Below are 23,977 nucleotides of genomic sequence, written 5' to 3'. Positions count from 1 at the left end.
CCTTTGCTTAAATTTAAATACCAATCAGTGAGCTTATTAACCTTTTTTTTAGCTATATAAAAACTTAATTACGCTCTAATAAACCTTTTTGTGGCTCGCAGTTGTTCAATTAAGTAGTTTAAATCACACTTATCCGTATATTTAAATAGGTATAACAAACAACAATTAAACTAGTATTTATGCTTACTTTCAGTAGGCGAAGTGGCAACTTTATAATATATTTAAACGTATAGGCTTGAAGTAATTTCTTTCAATTTAGTAGTTAATTGAATCGTTGTAAAAGCAACAAAGTTATACATTTTCATTGTGTATTCACATTTACTTATTTGTAGGCTTGTGTTCTTGATGTATGTGTTAATTATTAACGAGATTGAAAATATTTGTCGGGGCTCAATTGCAAATACTTCAATCATCATAATTTATGCGTTCGCTGTCCATTTGTCATTTTTCGAGGGGCTTAAGCGATTTCGATTTCGATGTGCAGTTTTCCCAAGAGGGAAAAACTGGTAAACATTTATGCATTGTTGCATTGGATTATTCGGTCAGCTGCAGTGACTGCTCTTAAATTATTTTCAATTAACTCAGTAAACTCCTGAAAAGTGTGTGCATTTCCAAATGAGTTCAAGAAAAATTATAATTTCATTCACAGCCCAAAATCCGATTTATTTAACTATCGCACTTCACTGCAACTTCCACTTGCTTGTCCAATGGTTGCATAAAAACTGGGCTAAGGCTTTACAAATTATTTTGAGACATTAAATTTTCAATTACATCTAGTTGCAATTATTTAACATACGGACATCAATTTGTATAAATATTATGTACAACATCTTGAAATATTCTGCTTAAGTCGTTGCCAAAAATTCGTAGTTTTGAGTCAGCACGTCTACTGCATACTTTATGCGGGTGAATCAACTTGAAAATACATGGGATCAAAATGGAAAAGATGCAAGAGCTACGATTTTTGATTTGATTTATGCGGAAAATCTGCACAGCTGTGTTCAAGATAATAAAAGCGGGGCTGTACTAGCGAAATAAAATAAATAAAGCTCTGCCTAAGAAAATAATGTACCAAAGAATTTAAAATGAATTTACGAACTCGCTTGCAACATTCATTCCCTTGTTTCTCTTTGAAATAAAAATTAAATCTTGTACACGTTAAACGTTTTCAAATAATAAAATGAACCTGAATTTAGCATAACCAATATAGAATACTTTTACTACCGTTTTGATCACAGCTGTATGTGTGAATTTATGCACAGCATTTTTACAACTTCCACTTGAGTGTGAAGAGGGAATAGAGCAAAGTTCAATCGAGCGTATGAGTGATGAGCCAGCGTTTTATTATTATTACTATTCGGTTTTACGATTCGCCACCAAAGTACGCAAGTATCTCGTGCTTAGCTGGGTTATTACACAACTATATTACTTTTTACAAGGACATCTAGGCATGATACACATTAAACTACGTCACAATTCGAGCCTGCTCGGCGGAGTAAAGCTGGTGGTCCGTGGCCCCGCTCACCTTGTCCACGACCACGACGATGGCCTGGAACTGCAGGGCCAGGGGGTCCGCCTCCGGCTCCACAGCTCCGTTCCCGCTCCCCGCCCCGCCCGTCCGGCGACCCCTTCCTCCGGAGGACTCCCTCCGCCGCCGTTTCAGGACACTCAGCAGCCGGCTGAGCAGATTGCGGCGACCTCGGCTCCTCCTGTGCTACAGGTTCGTCACCTGCGTGATGTTGGTGGTCGTGGTCGCCATCACCACCTGCGGCTGCTGGCGTCCTTTTTCCAGGACAGGCGCCACCGCCGAGCGCTCCGCTCGAGCAGCCGCCATTTCGTCCTGCGCCACCGGCAGCCACTTGTCGAGGAATTTGGGACGAAACAGCAGCGTGAACGTGGTCCGGAATTGCTTGCTCATCGAGCAGTACAGAATGAAGTTGATGCTGGAGTTGATCAGGGCCAAAATGTCCATTAGGTCGCCTGGAATCGAGGGGAGTGAGAGGAAGTGATTGATTGAGAGTCATTTAAACTAGATAAAATACTATGCAAGTTATTAATAAAGTTGTTTCGATAAAAGGAAAATAACAAGCGTATATTTAAATAAAAACATTTTAAATAAATTATAGTTTTATTTTTCTTCACTAAAGAAATTATTTGATTCTTCCAGAAATAATAAATTCTTGTTATCAAACAAGCAAGGCTTTTTGTTCGTTTTGTATTCACTCACTCAGTCTTAGGTAGCACTGCAGAAAGAAGGCGTCTCCGAGCAGGGCGTTCAGCAGACCCATGATGCCCTGCGGGAACTCGGTGATCAGGAAGAGCAGCAGGACGGCCAGCAGCATCCTGGTGGTGCGGTCCGTCTGCTTCTCCTTCTCCAGGGTCTTGCTGTTCTTCCTGGGTCGGTCGGCGGCCTTTCCGTTGACCGCCGACTTGGTGCCATTGCTGGCAGCCGGAGCCGAGGGCTTGCTGGTGAGCTTCTTCCGCCGCCGCTTGGCCTCCAGGAGAGCCAGGATGAGGCGGACCGAGAGGATGGTCAGGGCGATGCAGGGTATCAGCTTGATCACCACGCTGTAGATGAGGAACGTGGCGTTCTGCAGTGAGGCGTTGTGCAGCGCCAAGTCGCTGTGGTACAGGCGATAGACCGTGACATTTCGCACCACCGGCGACGGAGTGGGTGGTGCTGGCGTGGTGGTGGTGGTTGTGGAAGTAATCAACGAACTTACGTTCAACCACAGGGTTTCGTTCGGCGCCATGGTGGGAGGCGTGGCATTCAGGGCGGCCGCCCTGGCACCCATCACCTCGTTTCGGTAGTCAATTACATACTGGGTCATCGGGATGGAGTTTATCACCTTGCCATTGGCGTCCAGCTGGTCCACAGACTCGGCAATCGCAGTGATCAGGTAGAGCGAAGGGGACACCACCAGGACACACACCACGTAAGCCGTGGTTATCGTTATTATAGTGGTTCTCATTCCGCACCAGACGCGATTCTTCTGCGGATAGCCCACCGCTATATAGCGCCAAACTGCCAGAGTCACAGTCAGCCAAATCGAAATGGTGTGCAGGACCTGGGCGAAAATCGAGTGGAACTTGATGAAGCACGCCCAGCTGTAGCTGAGCTTCTCCTCCTGGGGCAAGCTATCGGTGAGGATATAGTCGTGGATGGTGTACGGGATGTACTCCAGCATCACCGCCAGATCGGCCACCGCCAGACCCGTGAGGATGGCGTTCGTGGGGGAGCGCATCTCCCTTCGCGTCAGCACAATGATGTTGAGGGTGTTCGCGATGGTGCCCAGGATGCAGACCACCAGCGAGACGTAGCCATGCATGTTTTTGTAGCTTCAGAAATAGAAAGGAATAGGGATATTAAGATGGGTATGCCAATATACTCATATAGCATTCATTCATTAGATGTAAATTCAATTAAAGGTGAAGCATTAAAAGTATTAATTTATTTAGATACAGCTTCAATTTCTCCCCATTTACTTATAGATACTGTCTAGATCTTCAGGCGACACCCCACTAAAGATACTCCTTTCTCAAGAGTAATAGAGCCACAAATCGCAAGCGAGTGACTGAGTGGTGGGTAGCACGCAAATTATGTTTTGGTTATTATGCTCTAGTTAGCCCTAACCAATTTGTTACTTCTGCGAGGAGCCCCCTCCGTTTTAGCCAAGCAGGCAATAAAACCCTGCGAAAGCCATTTCCGTTGGCTTGCCAAACAGAAGCATTTGCAGCAGTTGAGGCAATAAACTCACTAGAGCCCAGGGCCTCAGCCAGCCACGCCCACGCCGCCCCTTTGGGATAAACATTTTACCAGCTTTTGTTTAGTTTTCGTCGAGCACTTTGAGGGCCAAAAAACGTGGCAGAGGGAAGCGCAGGCAAAGGATTCAAATTTCTAGCCAAAGTTTTAGGGAATTTGGCACAGGAAAAACCGAAGCTCTCAACGCTCTCATTTGGTCTTTGCCTTTCGGCATTTCTGGCCTGTTTGCTTTCTGCTTTTGTGCAAGTTGCAGCCAACAAATTAGACTTAGCATAAAATTTATTCAGGGAACTGCGGGGCGAGGCCACTGAAAGGACACTTTAACGCCTGCATCCTGGCGCTCTGCGGTTGACTGGCGGGGAAAAATGTTTAATAAACTCTGTGTGTTCTAAGTGGAGTGACACGTGTGTGTCCTGCTGCTCCTGTCGCTGTCAGGACTTTAGCCAAATTGTTTATTGCTTTCGTGCGAAATTCCCCATTCGCCCGAAACAAAGACGGAGTCCCAACCGAATGACAGTTTTATTGCAGCATGTAAGCCAAATTTGTGGTCAACTTTTTAGTCGTGGTCCCCAAAACTGCAGGTGGTCCTGCGCAATCGAGCCAGATTTCCAATTCCAATATCCAGAGTTGAGGGGTTTTTTCCGGAGAATGCTCCCCAGTTCATATTAATTTGTTTCCCAGCCAAATTTTGTAGCCTGAGCTGTAGCCTGTAACTGAAAAAACTTTCTTACCGGCCATGCAATAAGCTGCAGGGGAATGGAAACTGTCTCTGTTACTTTTGGGAAGCTAGAGAGGAAAAATAATGCCCAACTTGGCATAAAACTTTCCGTTCGAAGGGATTGCCTTGAAAAGCTTACGCTCTCATGGATAACAAAGAATAAAGGGTTTCATATCTACTTCAACAAAAACAAAAATGTAGAGAAACAATTTTTCTTTTTAATTACTTTCGAGTAAGTTGCTTCTGAAAATGCCAACCTGTATGCTTAAATTAAAAATGAGCTCTATTATGGAACAGCGAAGGCAAAAACGCTTTTATAGTTGGTAAACTTAAAATTAAAAATTCTTAGAAACAATACAATAAATTACATTGAAAGCTTAGCTTTTATTATGAATGACATGCGTTTTCCGGTGTACACCCGTTTGTTTTGCCTAGCTTGCTTGCTTTTCGGGGCTCATTTCGACAGCTGACTATGCCTGATTTCTGGCCCAATAACTTTGAGCCGACAACAGCCGCCCCCCGATGCGGTCGTGGCCCAAAACAATTCCAGGACTTCATTCATGTCGTCGCCGTCGTTGTCGTGGCTGCCATTCATCAACATGGATTATCAAAGGCCATAAATTAGACTCAGCGATGGCTGGGAGTCTGGATTTTGACCAAGGTAAAATCCTGCGACAACGAAGCCAACGAAGGAATGCGTTGCAGCCAAAGTTTTCGTGAGTTTGATGAATGGAGTTGTAAATTCCCCAGGAGTTCCGACGACGAGGGTTGTGCCACCGAAAAGTGTCGCCGGCATTCGGAAAGCGTTTCAATTTCGCTGTTTTCGGGGCACGTAGACACACCTCACTTCGATGCTGTTTGGCCTTTTTTTCTGTATGTTATTTTTCTGTATCCTGTCCGTCAGAATGAGAAGCCTTTAACATGAAACGTCAGACGACGTGTGCTTATTTGTTTTATTTGTTTGGGGAATACACGGCCGCAAAAAGCGCCAGCGCATTTGGAAATTAAAAATTTTCCAGAAGCAATTTTACAACATTTTTGGGGTTCTTCGGTTTTTCGGTTATTCGGTTTTTGGGGGCTTTTCTCTCTGGCAACCGGCAGCCAGCCGCCTTTGTGCGTTCTTTATTATTTATGTTAATTGCTTGTTTTGTGCGTGTTTTGTTGCGGTTTTTTCCTCAGCTTTTAGGGCCCCATTTTCGCTTTGCCATTTATATAGTATACGTATTGCGTATACGTCACGTTGCCGCCAGGGGAAGGGTTGTTCGATGTGGCGGTGGCGGTGTGTGACACATTGGCGCTCGACTTGTATTCTTGTACTTTTCGGTGGTGTTGGAGACTTGGGGCTCGATGTTCAGGGGGATTTGGGGTTCCTTTGCCGCTTGAGTGGTGCCTGGAGACGACTGAGTGGGTGGTTTTGGGCGGCAGTGGGTGGCTTTCGGCCATCTTGGGCGGTCTTGTCTGTCTGGGGCGTGATAGCGTCAAGTGTCGCCTTCGCCGGCAATTTGGCACGTCTTTGACACAAAAGTAAATGGCCAAGTGTTTGGCTACACATCTAATTGCCATACAGTCATCTTTCAAACTCCGGCTTCCACCTTTAATTAAGGCGAAGCGGCTCGCATTCTGCGATTCTGTGGAGCGGCCACTTTGTGGCCATTAACACTGGCCAGACTGGCTCTAATTAAAACTAAAAGCCTGGCCAGCAGGCCACTCCGTAGGGTGGGCCGCTTTGCAGCCGTAGAATGAATAATTCGCAGTTGGCAGAGGGCACAACTTTATCACGGCAAATAAATGACCATCAATGATTTATGTGTCGATTGGGTAATATTCTTTATTTATGAAACAAAGAGGAGATAAAGTGGCACAATAAACTGCGGGATATCGGATGGACTTCTGATCAATATTCATAAAAAACTATTTTGCCAACAAAAACCAATAAAACCTGACGATTCTGCCATTGAAACAATTTGTTTGATATTAATCATCGAGAGTGAAAGCCAATAGTTCGCCCTTCCTGTCAAAAATCAGCAACGTCACCTCAATCGAAACCTAATCGGGGTAACTACGGTTGGATGGACTAAATGGCCTATGGGCTCAACTATTTATTATCACTTCCATTTATGAAATTTCAGCGTTATCGGACGGGAATTGAATTTCCTACGCCGCCATAAAGCCTGTAGCACCGTTTTAATCATCAACTTTAGGTTTTACGACCTTCTGGCATGCAAGGAATATAAATACCCGCAGTCCCCGATTCACTTTTTTATGGGTGCAGCAGATGGGCACTTCGCTGGCCTAAAGGAAATGATCAATTAAATTGATTTCGGCCATCAATTGTTGACCTTGCTGTTGACAAATCTGTTTTTATTTCTGCTTCTTCGTTTAATCGCCCGAGAAAATTGTATGGCAAATCAAAACTGAAGCCACCAGCCACCCGCCCTAAATACGGAGGCGATAATCGATTTCTGAGCGATTCCCCATGCTCCGCCTAATGGCGATGTTTTGGGCCCCGATTTCGAATTGTTGTCGCCATGTCTGGGGGAGGGATGGAGGGGAAAAACCCCCCTCGGCCTTGGCCATGACATTGGGAAAAGTCGCTTACCTTGTGTGGAAATTATCCATGCCGCTGCCGCAGTAGAGCGGCGCAGTTTCGTTGTTGCCACTGGCCATTGTTGCAACAGTTGCTGCCGCTGTCGCTGCCGCTGCCGTCTATTGTGATTGCTGGCCGTCACTCTCCGTTGCAACTGGCTCTGCTGCCAAGGACAGCCGGGCGGAGCCTCCGCAGCAGATGCATCAATAATTAATTACTGGCGAGCAGCTCCTGCAAGTGGAGGGCGGAAAGTTAGGGGCTATTGTCCAACATGACGTATAATTAATGTGGATAGTAAACTATTGCGTACACGGCGTTACCCCATCAACTAATGTGATTAAATATTGCATGATGCACAGGCCGCGGTTGTTGTTGTGGCGACTGCCCTAAGCCGATTACTGAATGGCCGGCAAAATATAAATTCACTTCGTGGACTTTCCACTTAACCACTTCGTGCAACGACTGCTGAGGCAGCATCCTCTCAGCATCCCAGCAGCATCATTGCAGCTTAATTAGCAGCGGGGAAAGTGCACTCGAGGCAAGGAAACGCAAAGATCTTGAGATTAAGACTAGCTTGATACCCTCTGAGGATGTTAAAGCCACCAATAGATAATCGGTAGGTTGGTATTTTGGGTAGCCCAGCATATATGATACGAGTGTTGCTTTAAAGACCGAACCTACTGACTTTGTCTAGTCCATAAATAAATTAATTTGGCCAAAGGCTCATGAGGGAAACAGAACGAGATCGGGAGAGAAAAATCTCCGAGTCGAGTACATAAAATATCCGGAGCCATCGTGCGGTCCAAATTAGATTTGTTTGGCCGGAGCGTGGCCAGAGATAAATGCGATTTGTTCGTCCTTTTTAGGGATCCTCTTTGGTCCGCTTTGTCCGCACACATTTCTCTCGGACGTGGGCAATATGTTGTCTGTCCTCCGGAACTCCTCCATATCTCTGCGTGCCTGCTGCAACAATTTCTTTGCGCAAAGATTTTAATTGCATTTGTTAGGCGGCTGCAGTTGGGAGCGGAAAAGCGCCGGGAAAGCGCTGGAAAGCGTTCGGGGGTTGCTGGGGTCGGTGGGGTCGAGGGGGAGGGATGTGGCTGCAATTAACACGTTCCATGAAGCACAGAAACCGCAAAGCCAGCACACAGCTTAAATATGCAGAGACGGCTGCGCAGAAACAGATGCGGGGGAAAGGCGGTAAAATTTGCGAAGTACGAATTGCTAATGTGGAGGAAGCTTAGTAATTTGATTTGCAAATTTCCACTTTGCTTGTGCTCCCTTTTGGATGCTGGTAAATGAACCAAAGGTTAATTTATCCACGCAAATTAAGTGCTCAAGTAGCTAAAATTTAATTTATACAGCCGCCTTTCGGGGAAAATGTAATACTTTGGCCTAGCCACATCAAATGGCGCCGAAATTAATTGATTGATGCTGCGCTCCATTTGAGTGATGTAATTGTTGTTTCCATTATTATGACACAATATAAACGGCGAAGCTGTATTAATTAAAAACGTGCCGGGCTATAATTCGATTACATAAGTTAATTGTCGCTTGATGGGCCGTTTGTGCAAAAACAGAGCACCATGCAATCGCCTCGGTTTATTCGATACATTCTGCCACCGCCCAGCGGAAATAATTTTGTATTAATTGCGAATATATAGTGGCCATATACGGCCGGATGATTGCGCCGTTCATCACGCATGTGTATGTGGTTGTGTGTGCGTCCTGAGGAGGTGACAAATGAAATGATTAATGAGTGACAGCTGCCGGTTGCCCGCAGATGTATGCTATAATTTTTGCAAACAATAGCGAAGAATAATATGCCAATGCCATTTGCGGCTGCCGCACAGACAAAGTCTGGTGGCTCAACAGATTACAAGTAGAGAGTGTGGAGCAAAGGGCCTCAGCGATTTTTCACTGAGATAAAAACTTGGCCCTAGTGCGGCAGTAACATATTATAAATGTTATCTATGAACTAACTAACATATTTATTCTTTAAAGATCTTGCAAAGGTGGTATTAAGAATAATATCGAAAATGTTTAAGCAACATAATTGAAAAGTAAACTCTTAAAACACAAGCTTTAAAAATAAATAGATGTTTCCTGTGATCTGAACTACTCCTTAATAAATATTTCTTTGACTGTAAGTACGACTGCCTTCAAAATTAATTTCGCCCATGAAGAGCAGTCTAATGACAGGCCTGAATAACATTTTCATCTGGACACGGTCCACCGAGCGGGGAAAACAACAATGGGAGCGTAAATAAGGCCACCATCATGTGGGTAAAGGTGAACGAGAAATCGAAATGAAAACTGATTTCCGCATGGCGAGAGGCTTGTTCGTCGGTCCATGGAACTGTGGACCAGTGGGCGTGGTGGCCGCCCCTCGTCCGATAAACCAGTTATGTCACGCCCATATTGCAGGACTCCGTGCTGCTATAGAAATCGCAGGAACGGACAGCAGATATTCTCTGAATGACAACTTATCCCTGGCGAAAGTGGCAGGGGATCCGGAAAGCAGAAAACGGCAAATGGAATTCAAGCTGGGGGAAATCTGCTCTTCGATTCAAGCCAGCATCGAGTGTTGCTATTTACCGCTGCTCAAAATTATATTTACTGCTTATTGATTATTGATTGCTTGTTTTGCTACCCTGTTTACTTTTTCTTCGCCGGCTGTTTGTTCTACGCTCGTTTATTTGCATTTTGTTCCTCTTCACGTCTGCAAACTTGCTATTCGCCTCGTGTTTGCCTTGCTTTTCTGCAGTGGCATTATTTTAAATTGTTTTCTAAACGGTTAGCCGAAAGAAAACAGGAAGTGAAAAGTATCGAACAGGGAACAGGGAACAGGGAAAGTCATTCCCCATCCCGCCCTCCATGTGAAGATGGACAGCTGGAGTTGTGGCTCGAGTTGATCAAATTTGAGATAAGTGCTTTCGCCAGCCAAGTGGAAGGAATGCTTACCCTCTAACAATTTGGCAAAGTAAACCTTAAAGCTGCTGACCAGGAATTTAATGAGGGAAATCTCTTGAGGAATGCCAAAAGAAAACAAAAAGATTAGAATTATAGTGCGTTGGATACTCGTACCATTAGTGCTGGAAACTTTGAGCGAATGCAGCGAGTGTGTCGTCGGCAGGATCTCAAGTGTGTCGGGGAAAGGATAATAGCCAAGGCCACACGGCGAAAAAAAGCAGAAATTATTTATACATTTAATGGAGAGATAGCACCAAGTGCGGCAATAAAGGAGGCAAATGCAAATGCAATAAGATTCTCATAAATAACTAAATTGCATAAGAACTTGAGCTGCCAGAATGAATAAAATTGTCTGTGGTGTTATAAAATGTTATTTCTGCATGGATAATGCAATCTTTTTTATGAATTCTTTAGAGCATTGAAATATTGTTGGGTATTATTAGGAATAACTAAGAACAATGAATGTATATAACAACAAATGTGGTTTTAAATTAAATTTAATATGAAACTTTTTTTTTTAAATACACCAGCACTGAGTGGGTGTGATAAATATTTGTTCTTAATTTAAACAATCTTTTTTTAAAGGGACATCTCAGCTGCTTTCTTGCACTGCAGTCCTAAGTATCTTGGATGCCCCGCCCTCCCCGCTTGGGGCTCTTTCAATTTGCACTTCTGCCGGATGTTGGGGGCAGGACTGGGGTATTCCCCGGCGAACTCTGTAACCCAACCGCTGGAGGGCTGCAGCCGTTTGTCACGACGATGACTTGATGGTGATGCCACTTGCGCTCGCATGGACACAAGTTGCCAGTCATGACAGCCCGAAAGACTGGATGTGTAGCCCAAGGAGGAAGAGGAGGAGGGTGTATCCCAAGGAAAAGGAGGAGGAGGTGATTCTCAACAAACATAAATACCGGTACAATCTTTAAATATTTGTGTCAGGATGCCAGTCAGTCTGACTTCCCTACAAATATCCTGTCAAAGTTTCGCTACTTACGCGTGTTTTTCTTCCACCGCCTGTTCTCGAAAAAGTTTCGCCCGAAAGAATCAGTTTCGTCGATGTAATTAGACGACATGCGAATCCCGTTCCAACGATTTCTGCTACAATCCGACTCGTTACTCATACGCACAGGTGGCCACAGAAACCGCGACCTTGTAATACACACGCTGCGCAGGCATAATTCAAATGTCATCCAGTTGTCATTGTTCGTTTGGCAAATTGCTCGCCTCCGCACGAGAAGATTCCATGGAAGTGGCACAAAAATTCGACTGTGCTCTCGCTTTATTTCGGCTCTGTCGCCTGTTGACTGGAATTTGTGTATCAGGCATACGTCATGTAGTCATGTCTGAGTGAGTAATTCCCCAAGAACAACAAGAGGGGGATTCCGCAAAAAACACAAAAAAGGAGACCAACAAAAAGGTGGGAGACACCGTGGAGCGAGTAAGCTCGGGGCTAATTTCGGCCTCAAAGAGTTTTAAGTATGCAGAGCAGCGACATTCGCAGACGAAATTGAATTCTGTCTGCGGCGAATCAATTGTTCTATAAATGCGCCTTAGACTCGAGTGGGCGGCAGATCATGCGGCTGTACAAATAGACAATGGCCGCATTAAGTATATTAAATGATAAGCCGGCTGGAGCGCCTAAGCCGCTTACAGAGTTAAATTTAAAGCCGGGTATGTGTAATTACTCCCATTGTTTTGACCACCCAAACACACGGGCGAACCTCAAACCGCAAAACAAAACTGAGCTTATCAATGCAATTACACATGAGTTCATAACAGAGTCAATAATTTTGCACAGAAGTTTGGCTTTGCTTTTCAAACGAAGCCCGAAAGAGATTACACAGAGTGCGATGCATATTCGGGTCAAACTGAGACGTGTTGGCTGACAGACCAGCAATTTGTTGCCAAAAACTTTGGCACATGTGCAAACATTTACGGAGTGCAGTGCAAGTAGTTTCACTTTGCAACTCGAAACAATGCCCCTTAATTGAGTGGCAAAAAGTCGAAACTGACGGTGGAAATGTGGAGAATGGGCGTTTGATTGCCGGCAATTCGGTCACCCATTGGGTTTGGTAATTGCCTATCTATTTCATGGCCCTGCCAGCTAAGTAATTAACAAAGTAAACAACATTTCAATAAGCTCAAATCAAGCGTGAAGCACGTGTGCCGCGCAGCAAAAATTACCTGCCTCGAACTTTCTTTTTCTGATGGTATGATGTACAGTTGTGGGCTAGATAATAGCATTTCCAACAAATAAAAAAAATACAGTCAAATCGTTACATTCAAATTAAATTGGTTTGCTTAGCTCAGTTAAATCTGTCTAAACAATTGGAACGATTTCCCACTTCTATTTAATAAATTGGTTAAGTCCAGAAACTTCTTATAAGTAAAAGGAATATTACCTAACTCCCTATTTATAAAATGTATAATTTTGCAACTTTAATGTTTGACCTTATATGAATCTGCTCAACTTTAGTAATGCCTTAAAATTAATATGTCAAATTAAACACTTATGAACTGTACAATGCTAATGGCTTGACCTTCTGTGTACGATAATAATCAGCTGTTGCTCTCGCCCGCCTCTCGGCCAGGCCAATAACAATTGGCCAGCTTGTCAAGTGCATGGCTGCTTGGTCTACGGCCGCGCCCCTTTCGGCCGCCCGCCCTATTTGCTTGGCCATTTCGCTGAATGGCCTGCTTGACTGGCTTGACTGGGTCGCCTGAAGAGCCCAGTTCTGGAGAGGTCGTCGTCTATCATTAAAGCGAGGCATTGGGGCGCGAGCAGGCCTTGACAAGGTCTTGCTGTCAGTGCACCCACCAAACACCACCCACAACCCACCACCCACTGCCACCCACTCGTCAAGAAAGGCAAGGCAGACAAGGTCAGGGCGAAGGTGTGAACGTGAAATGAAATTATGTAAATAGCGAACGGCAGAGTAATTAAAAATTTGATCTCAAGAAGTGTAAATTTGCTCAGGCAGAAATGGCGAGTTGACAGAATAATTGGAAAAAATCCTAGCCGCTGTTTGCCATCTTCTAATTGAAATTTGGTTACCAAACTGGCTGTGTGCAGTAGTCACTAAGCGGGAAAGTTAAGCCACATTTAGCCAGCGTCTTGCACTTCCGCTCGCTGAAAGTGTTTGCATTTCGCGGCAGAGCTTGAGAGCAGGAAATGCGTTTTCTTCTCCTCGGCAAACAATGGAAACTGTTGGATAAAAATGGGTTTCCAGATAATGGCGACGGGAAATGTCATAAAGCCAAAACGGAAATGACACTTTGCACAATGCTGCTGCAGGGATTTCTCCAAGCGAATCCAAGGGAACACACACTGAGCATTTAAAACCTACTTTAAGGACGCTGCCCGACTCCGCAGGATGCCGACGGCCGACGGCCATTGATACCGAGATAATAACTCAAATGAATTGCTTGTCGAGCGCCTTGGGGCCTGGTCCTTTGAGACGCGTTCATCGGGCTCAATAAAAATGCCAGGCAGGACATTGTGCTCTGATTTGCAACAACAACTGCTCCTCCGCTAAACTGGTAAACTGGCAACTGGCGACTGGCAACGGGGAGAGCAAACAGAGACATCAAATGAGGCATTCCGAGGAGCAAACTGCAAAACAGATGATTCCGACATTATCATTCCGGCTCAGTTGTGGTTCGACTGCTGCTGCCGCTGCTGCTCAGCGTTAAAGTAAACGACATTAATGGAAACATCAAAGTAATTTGATTGCATTTTCCCCCCACAATGGATATGAATGAGCAGCGCGAGGCTCTGACAGCACTGCGAACCAACGGAGGAATCCGCACGAATATGGTTTGTGTATGTAGATGCTTGCACTGCAAGACAGGACTTTCAGTGTCCTTGTTCCATACTTGCTCTTTGCAAGAGTAGTAAACTTTAAGTATCATCTTTATATTGCCTTGTTAAATCTGGTTCTTTGAATGGCAGAGTATGCAAAGCTGTTCTATATTAAATTAATAGGGTAATATTTATACTTATAGTTATTTATTAGCTGTTATTCTTTTTGGTATTTTTGTATTATTTTGTATTATTTTGTTCCGTTTTCTTGGTTATTAATTTTTTGCAGTGCACAATTTTCTCCAGTGTGTCTGTGGGTCCGCCCGGGGAGCTTTCGTGTGCGTGTGGGCTGCACGCATAAGTAGCAGCCATGGAAAACGGTCTTCAACCAGCATCTCCCGCTGTTCTGCCATTGATATTTCACCGCCTGCTGCGCCGTCGCCCCGCCCCCTTGGCCGCCCTCTGATGGCATCTCATTTTCATGTGTGCTTTCCCCCTCTATTTTCTCGGTCTCGGTTGATGCTGTGTTAATTTCATTTGGCCAACACAAAAATAGACAACACGAAATGGAACACGAGTGTGTCCAGGCAATGTAATTGCCATGACCAGAGCAAATAAAATTAGGGACAAGTCCGAGGCCGATACAAGATGAAGGCCATGTTTAAAGTGGCATTGGCCCAAGGGCTTGGCTATCTGCGATCATAACTCATAAGCAGATTTGCCCACATCGAAGAGGGTTCTTGGCAGCGAAAGGTCGGCCGAATTGGAGGCCGATTAAATTTTAAGAAAAACTAACAGTGGAGTCCAGAATAGAACAAAATCCCACCGCAAAAAAAATAAAATAAATAAATTTTAAGTGTGTTATCAGCGAATGGTTAAATAAAAAGGTACCTGTAACCCTAAACCTGATTTATGTACGCTTTTTTGCAACCCTTTCGCACATAAATTATGGAAAATTAACCTTAAGCGATTTATTTAGTAAACATTTTGGCCTGCAAATGCATTCAAACTGACTGAAACACACCTGAGACTTCCGAGGGGCTTGTCACACTTATTTATGGGCCCGACACCATTTTGTTTATTTATATTCAAATTTATGACAGCCCTGCTTAAATCAATGTTAGTTGAGTTCGCTCCATTGTTCCTGCCGATGATGGCGGGCTAAATTATGCAAGAGCCATTCCTTTGGCAGGACGACAAAAGTTGTCGGCCGTCGCCGCAGGCCTTATCAATTCCAGGCACAAACACATGTCCTTACTTTCGGTATGCAAATGCTTCCACCCACGCAGATGTTTGCGGTTGTTTGTCGCAACTATGCGTACACTTTTTCGGTTAAACTTTAAGATTGGACCGCTCGTCGGGCCAACTCTTGTGTCAGCTGCCTGGGGGCTTTCTTGACATCTGAGTGGCTGCCAGTAGACAGACAGTTCAGACCAGGGGTCACAAAGGAACAGAAAATGCTAAATAAGAATTTGTTTTCTATGAGTTTCGTACGTTTCAATTGGAATCACTCAAGGTCGCCCCGAAATATGACGTTTAAGAAGGTAAGCAAGAAGTTTGAGCACAAAGTGTTTAAGAGAGTCTCAAGACTTAAATTTCTGGTGGCACAAACTTGACAGTTTGAACAAAGTATGAAAGAAAGGTTTTTCTTGGTGCCAAATCTGATATGAGTTTGCAAAGTTTTAATTATGAGCACTGAGCCTTTCGACATTTGTTCAGTATTATTTACAGATATTTTCGACTTTTCACAAAGTTTTAAATGTGCAAACGCACCATTTAATGGACTTAAAGTTCAGTAAATACAAGTATCTACCATAGACAAGCTGTTTTTGGGCACGGCAAAAAATTTTCAAAAATGTAATATTATTCGGAAGTGGGGTGAAATGCAGGCGGCTCATCAAATACCTCATTTTATCCAGGAAATTTGGGAGTGTCAATACCGAGGAATGTTCCCTTAACCCGTTTTCCCCGCCCCCCGCTTTCCGTATCCCGTGAAATATGACTGAGTCGCAGAGTCCCCGGCCTGTACTATTTGCGTTTCCCTTCTGGCCTGAATCAACAAACCGGCAATCCACGTTTCACTCCCAACACCAACAAAAAGATCAAGCTAACAACTTGGGCCGGTTGCCAAGTATTTTCACGCGCATTAGCTGCTCGTTTTCGAAGGCTTTTAAAGGGGAGGGGGAGTTCCAAAGAGGGCTCTGGGAAAATATTTGGCCTACGTAAAATATGCAGAAAGTTCATCATGAAAGCAAATAAAACGCATACGCCGCGTGGGCCTCGTCCATGGGCGGCTGTCAAAATATGAATAATGGCGCAGCCAGACTTTGGATTGGTTGCCCTTTTTGGGGCTCATATTTTCCTTCGCTACTTTTTTTCTTATTTTAAATAGCAGCTGTAAAAAATTAAAAGCCTGCAGCTGCCTGCGGCTGCACAGGAATAAAAAGAAATACTGCCAAGTCAGCTGTAAATAGCTGAGCCGCCTGCTCCCCAGTTTCTTCCCCCTTACCCCCCTTCCCCCTAATCCCCCTCTTCGTCCTCGTCATTCGCTGAATGAATGCCAGCAAGGTCAAGTGCGTGGGGTGGCACCTTTTTTTGGACACGGAGAAAAATACTTCAACGAAAGAAATTCCTGGCTTGGGAATTTTCGCATGTCTGACTCTTAAATTAACAAACGAGCTGAGAATTCCAAGGGAAATTACAAAATTACAATTAAAGAACAGATTTAATACAAGGAGATTCCGAGAATCCGAGAAAAAAAGCTTATATCACATAAATATAATTAAAATTGTTCATACATTTCATATATTTGGGTTTGTCTTTCTCCACATGGAATTTTCAAGTTCCTGCTCTGAAATGTTTTTAAATATTTCAAGAATACTTTTTCGTTTGTTGTACACCTCGGTGTAGTTTTACAATGGCGGGTGGCTTCGAATGTTAAGTTTGCATGGATCCTCGGGGGTTCGGGGTCCTTCTGCTGACCACTTGACAAAATTTAGGGCTCCTTGGAGGAGGAATGGGAGAGCAGGGGAGGGCAGTTCGAAGTTTATGTGCCTACGTGTCGGCCATAGTTAATTTATTATCCGTGGCAGGGCCGCTTATTTATCCCACACTTTAAACCATTACTGCTGTCTGTTCTGGCAGCTTTAATCAATTGCTGGGAAAGCTTTTTATCTGTGCTGTCAGGCGAAAAAGCAAATTATGACAAAATGTAACCATAAAGGGAACGAAAGTCAGGGAGGCGACAGTGGAGACGAGGCGCTACCCTGGCCAAACACCAGATAGGGATTTGTGTTACACACTCGCTGTTATTAAGCCATGGCTACAGAACATAAATAGCCGCCATGATGACACTGTCAGTGGCAGAACCTGTGTCATTAATCTCCCACCCCACCTGAAAATTCGCCCCATCTCATCGCATCGCATCTTACGGCGCCCAGGTCCTCGTCTCTGATTGATGGGTATCCATTTGCAGAGCTGTTTGCGTTGGCCCTACACTCGCATAGACGAATAAATCACATAGTCTGGTGCGTTCGTGCATGCGATTTGCATTTAATTTTTAGTTGAGCCCCTGATGAAATCTAGTTTCGGGCGATTATTTGTCTGACTCAGCTGGAAATCGGATCGAATGTCGTCGCCGGGCGATAAAGTGGGTGACAAATTGAATGATATTTCTCTGGTTCCGGACCTGGCTCTCCGGACTTTTGCTTAATTAAGTTGCCCATCTAATTTCGCCAGACAAACGGACCGACGGACAGACGGACCAGGCATTAGCACTTCTCTTCACATATCATCATCAGGAGGCGCCGGACCTTCGCCAAATGTCATCAACACTAATGGAATAATTTGAAATCTACTTAGCGCGAAGGCAAGGACAATGTGGTGGTCGAACTTGCCGCTCCTTCCGCAACTTTTTCCCCCCTCCCCCAACTACCGCCTCATCTGTCTTCGCTGCGCTTGTTGATAATAACATTATTTATGTTGTTTTAATTATTTTACGCATTTTACCACAGAAATTACAATGAACTCGAGTGGGCGTGCCGGTGGCCACACGCTGGGCAGGATTCCTTGCCCTTTGGCCCGGCTTTTGTAGTTGTAATTAAGGACGAAGCGGGCTAATTGAATTATGTGAGTGATGTGAGTGGCACAGGGTGTCCATTAACTTGTACAAATTGCTTAGGACTGCAAGTTGAAAAGGCTTAAAGACAAACACGTTTTCGCACTTAGGAGATTTGTTTACAGAGCTGAGAAATTTGCCTGCCACTTTCCCTGTAGTTGGGGGGAATTTGTCCGAGAAAATTGTCACTCAGCTGGGGGCTAAGATTGTGTAATTTATTCGGGTTCCTTACGTATATTACTCGACACCCTATATATTATATACTCGAACGTGTGTATGCCCCATCGTTCAGTCCACAAAGTAAACATTGCATTACTCTGTATTAATACTAATCGCAATTTTACTACTGCCGATAAACGTGACAATCTTGGCAAAACAAAAACAAGTAAATATTTACCGTAGCCAAAATACGAAATTGTAGCCACATAAAAGTGAGAGCTCGCATAAATTGATTCATTTCGCTTGCTAATTATAGCGAGCGGTAGGCCATTAAAATGCGTATCGCCAACGGAAAATAGTTCGGAAGAGTGGAGAGGCCAATTAACTTTGAGCCAACTCCAAGTTTGTTTGTAGAATTGGTAAAACAATCATTAAAGCAGATTATTGTAATAGGGGCGGTGTAATTAAGACAAGGTCAAAGCGATTCGTGATTAAAAGCGAATCCATAAGTACAATCAATGTCAATAGAAGTTGTATTCGTTACAAGGTTATGAAACTTGGGTTTTCCCTTAGTTATTCTGTTAGGAAAATGAGTTAAACGGTAGGTAAATTTTCATAATGATAGCGAAATCCTCATTAAAGGAACAGAACTTAATCCATGTTCAATCGCATGTTTAATCAACTTTTTCCGTTGCGATAGGCGCGCTTTGAATTCCTTTGACATGCGAATATTGTGCACACAACATATCGTTAATTATGCGTCGGCAAGCGATTGCACTTTATAGGAACGGAGCACGCACTCGAAAGGTCATCAGCCGTCATCGATGGATCCGATGCGGATCCTTGGACTAGTTTGTGACCCAATTATGCCAAAGTGTCTGGCAGTTAGCGATGCGTTTTCGCGCTATTGTGGCACTCACCCACCTCCCAACCCCACGAACCCCTCGGATCGGGGTTCTAGCCATGATTTGTTTGCCTGACTTGGCTGACACGAAGCCAAATGGCGCACGCACACAAGCCGACGAAGCCAGCCCTTTGTCCGCAGAACTTTCCGCCCTCTTCGGGGAAAACAACAATCAGAGAAGGAAAATATTGGGGATTTAAGAACCCTTCGACCTTAAAGTGTTTAAGAATTTTCCGTGATAACCAGCGGGATTGAGACTTTCAAGAGCTCGAATAGCATCGATAATGGAACTAATACCCCAAAAACCATCTATACTTCCTTTATTACTGTCAAGTTTAAATAAAGCCAACAATAAATTCAACAAATTTAAAAGAAAGCTTAGCTATCTTAAGCCGAAAATTTGTGTTCCTGACTTTTCGTTCTCTGCACAGCTAAGTCCCATTTCGATTTGATTGCTGCAATTGCTCGGCAATAAATAAATGAGGGAGGCGTTTGCAGTTTAGAATGCTGTCTATTACGTGCCCGGCAAGAAAGAACGTAGGAGGCGCCGGAATGACCCTACATTGAAATGTAATTCGAATGGATTCCGGAGACCCATTCTACGTGCGGTGGTGGTGACATTTATGCTGTCCAAAGGCTGTTATTTGCGCCTCCAGCTGCGGATTCGTGGACGGCGAGGAGAGCAAACCCTTTGGCGCTGGCCGAGTGCCAGGATTCAGTCTGTCATAAAGGCAACTATTACGGCGACTCTCGACGGTGTCCTGGTGCCGGGATATCCTATAATCAGCAGCAACGGCGACTAATGGCAGCACTTAGGACTCCTCGCCGGGACCTTCTGGCCGGACTCTCATGAAACTGTGATGAGGCCAGGTCGAAATCATTTCGGCATACTGTTAAATTCATCGGACACATTCCCGCCCTTTAATGGCCATTTGCTGTTGCCAAATGTTGCGGATCCTGATGACGCAGCTTCATTAAGGTGTCCTCTTTCTTAATTTTCTGTCCTCTTCAAGATCGTGAGGGATTCTTAAAGCTACGACACCTTTACATTTGAAAGAGTTACTTGATTTAAAGTGTATTCGAAACTGTTCTTTCATTTAACTTTAGTATGATAAATTTAAAGCATTTTTAAATATTTTGTAAATTAAAGATTATCCTCGATTATCTGAGCCAAGCCACCGAATCCAAATTGTAAACCTGTCACGTCTCAAACTCTTTTGCCCAGCATTTAACAATTATGGGAGCTTATTGCGTTGAAGGGCGGGGCCTGGCAAAATGTTGCGAATCATAATCACAGTTTCTCATCTTTTTAGGCAGTTTTTCTTTTTTCGCGAAATTTGTTTGCATTTTGTCGTGTTGCTTTGCAGCTCCGCTCTACTTGAGCGCTCATAAATTATGCAGGAGTCGTCCTTTGGTTATTTTTTGTTGGCTTTTTTGAATTTATGATGCCAACTTAAATCGCGAGTTTTTCGCTTTCTGTTTGTGCTCAGTCGAGTGCTGATGTTGTAAACCGCCTCAAGTGCTCACCACCAACATTTTTGTCACATTTTTTGTTGTCTGGCGGAAACTTTCTACTCTTTTTTGGTGTTGTTAATAAATTGTCGGTTGAAAAGTCCGAAACAGGAGTCAACTTTTCTACGAGTACGTTTTTTTGGCTGTGGAATGAACGAGGTTCGAGAAAATTTCGTGGGTGGAAAGCAACCGTTGCAGTTCAAGTTTTTTGATGTTGCTATGGTGTATTTTTTAATGGAAGTACTACTTTTATTTGTTTGTCTTGTTAAGTCCGACATAGCTTTAAGGATACTTAAAAATTTTCTGATTTATCGAATGCTTAAGAACAGCATGCTTCGAATGTAATGTTTCAATTTCCTAAGCCATCTTAAACGGTTTCGCCCGTCGGCAAGAATGAAAGTAATTTTAACGTAATTGACATTACGTGAGGGAGATTTGTTTTTGTATTTTTGGCATATCATTTTCATACAGATCTGATGCCAGGCGCAGCCCATAACCACCATAATGGGAATACCACCCCTCCAATCTCGGCGAACAAGCATAAAAAATAAGCATAGCCTCAACTAGGCGCCCACAAACAAAGCCCCACAACCCACATCGATGTCAAGGCAGGTCAACCCAAGAAAAAAAAAGAAAAAATGGATTTTGGGGATGGGAAAACAATCGGAATCAGCAGCCCCCTTATCACAAATCAACTAAAATTACGAACTCAAACACGCAAAAAAAATGAAAGCCGAAAAGGAAATATTTGTGCGTGCATAAAACAAAGGCGAAAACAACACAACACCTACACACACACACACACACAGCACACACGAGAGAATAAATGAAATTCAATAGGAAAAGCTGAGGAAAATCTCTACAAAATTTGACTGCGCAAATAAAGTAATATAGAGTCAATAAGGCAAATCGTCAGACTTGATTTGGATCATTATTACGCATACGCCGCGTTATGCAAATCAGACGATTTTCTCTCTGGGGTGAAACAGCGCTGGTGAACTGAATATAATTTATAATTTATAGAGGAAATTACGGAGGAAAAGCAGCAAACTGTCTTAGCGAGTTTGACGAGGCAGTTTCCACCGAGTTGCGAAAGTTTCAACTGATTTTTGATTAAAATCTTATCCCATTACGGCGCAGGAAGTGAAAGCAAACCCAAACTTTGTTGAAATTCCCCGTCAAAGTCATCCACAAAATTCAACATATTGAGTGCCATGACGAACCTTTAATTAAATTTTATTTATTTGTTGTTTCACCAAATTGACAGATGACTTTGTTTTTCGTTTTTGATTAGTTTTGGGAAGGCTTGGGGAGAAACTCTGTGCTTTCATAAACAAGCCAATTTTTTGCCAGCATTTTAAGCTAGGTAAATATATTGTAGAAAATTCGTGTATTGTTTACTTTGCGGAAGAGTTTGTTTTGGCTTTCGACAATGTTTAGGGGGTCACAAAAAAAAATAAATTGGCAATTTATTGCTCACTGTTTTTTTTAACCGTTTTGGCGTTACCTTGGGCTCTTATTTATTGTTTTGTGTAATGGCTATTAAGAAACATGGAATTAAATCTAAAAAAACCGGAGGCATTCATTTGGTGCGCTACTTTTTCCTTTTAGGGTCTTAAAAACATTTTAGCAAGCGCAATTCAATGTAAATATTTAACAGGAGATTGTATTTCATATTTTTAAGAAAGAATTCTCTCTTAAAACACAATTTGCAACTAAAACAAAGGAAAACCATTTGTTTATTGAAGTTTGTTTGCAAAAGCTTTTTTCTATTTCTGCCACCTTTTGTTTCTCTCGTCTTCGATTTTTCTTTTATTTTGCCGATGTCACGTGCAAGCGGTCAGCTCTTGTATTTGCCTAGTGCCATTTCGTGATTGTTTGCATTGTTTCAGGACCAGGACAAAGTCACTTTTTGCGGCTCTGTGGCCTTCTTTATCTTGCTGTGATAGAGAACTCACTTGGACTTGACGGCGGGGACAATGGACTGGCAAAGGGATGGCCTCAGGAAATCCTTGAAGGGTTCGTACGAGTGCTGCGTGGGAGAATGTGAGCCCTTGGCAGCCGCTTTTGTCGAAAATCTGAACTTCCACTCGAGGGGCAAGTGTTAAGCGGAGAATCGCTTCAACACTCCATTAATTTCTCCGCTGAAAAATTGACAAAAAAGGAAGCAAGGAAGCAATCTCGGTGCCCAATTGACTAGACTGGCATTAAGCCGGATAAATTCCCTGAAAATCTGCAGAAAACGCGCTCCAACTTAACTGCAATTGTACGATAAGCGTTCAATTACTCTCATGTCGAGGAGCTCTTAAGTCGAGTAGAAATCTCCTCTAAGTAGCTTTAAATTTCTCAAAAAATTTATGAGAGCCCTTCGATCAGGCTTTACTCTTGCGAACAAGCAATCCCAATTTCCCATTTAATTATTTACCAATGAAAAGCACTCGAGAGTTCCCCGTAGACTGCGATATTTATAGCAGGGCGCACATAGGTTGGGTAATTTATTGTCGCACAAATAATTCAACGGGTTGACACTTACTGCAGAACTAGAGCCGAAAGTGTTACTCCAACGTTGATTTATGCAAATTATTCAACAGCTGTTTCGCAATATTTGCCTGTAGTTAATGCATTATCACGGGATAAATCTCTAGGTGTTGAGGTGCACGATCCTGGTTGCAATTACATTTTGATGTTTGGTTGTTTATTTCAAAAGTTACATATATGGGCTTAGTTAAGTTTGGCAATTATTTGTCTGTTAATAGTAGTTTAAGAATTTTACGACAAATCAGTATAGTAAAAACGTTCTTAAATAAAGGAAAAGAGAAAAGTATTGTGCAAAAATTAAAATGTTATAAAATTAATAATATTTTTTTTATAATACTTCTTTTTTTATTGTTTGTTGTTTTGTTTCGAAAATGTTGGAAAAAGAAGTCACTTTGTTTTTTTTTTAAGCGCAAAACACCGTTGTAGATTAATTCACAAAATTATTTTGTATTATTTTAGTACCGATTTTAAAATAAATAACTTGAATTCAGCTGGAAACGCAGCCGCAGCGCACGGAACGCAAAACGCAACTGGCACGACTGCACGGAAAGTCAACAAATTCGCGGTCAGCGTTCAGTTCGAATGGTTCAGAACGGTTCGGATCGGCAGGCGGTAAGTTCTTTATCTGGAGGGACCGAGCGACGACGATGCGAACGCCACCGAGAGTCGATTAGGACTGTGCGCGAATGAAGGCGCCGGAATCGGAGGTTTCGGACGGCTAACTGCCAGTAACTGCTGCGTTGCCAACTGCTTCCTGTGGATCGTAACCGCGCGTTCCATAGGCAAACACAACCGCAAAGTCAGGCCTCCTACGCAAATGCAATGGCGGCCTGCAAAGCGACTCTCTTAAACCGGAAGTGGCTCTCTTAGGCGTTTTTGTGCTGCGCAAGCGCTCACCTCAAAC

The 23,977-nt window shown here is 43.5% G+C and overlaps 1 protein-coding gene across 1 annotated transcript; it reads right to left on the bottom strand.

Moving 5' to 3' along the window:
- On the bottom strand, window positions 1-23,736 carry LOC108099963 (G-protein coupled receptor dmsr-1). The gene is made up of 5 exons (XM_017203654.2): window positions 23,536-23,736; window positions 23,069-23,333; window positions 7,081-7,299; window positions 2,228-3,339; window positions 1-1,980 (listed from the first exon to the last, which is right to left on the bottom strand). Exons 3-5 carry the CDS (start codon window positions 7,146-7,148, stop codon window positions 1,715-1,717), a joined length of 1,446 nt encoding a protein of 481 aa, XP_017059143.1. The 5' UTR covers window positions 7,149-7,299; window positions 23,069-23,333; window positions 23,536-23,736; the 3' UTR covers window positions 1-1,714.
- Window positions 23,737-23,977: the final 241 nt, after the last annotated feature.

This window comes from Drosophila ficusphila, unplaced genomic scaffold, assembly GCF_018152265.1.
Source record: "Drosophila ficusphila isolate 14025-0441.05 unplaced genomic scaffold, ASM1815226v1 contig_286, whole genome shotgun sequence".
NCBI classification, from domain to species: domain Eukaryota; kingdom Metazoa; phylum Arthropoda; class Insecta; order Diptera; family Drosophilidae; genus Drosophila; species Drosophila ficusphila.
Note: the sequence above shows the minus strand (reverse complement) of the source record. Positions and strands in the feature narration are given on the sequence as shown.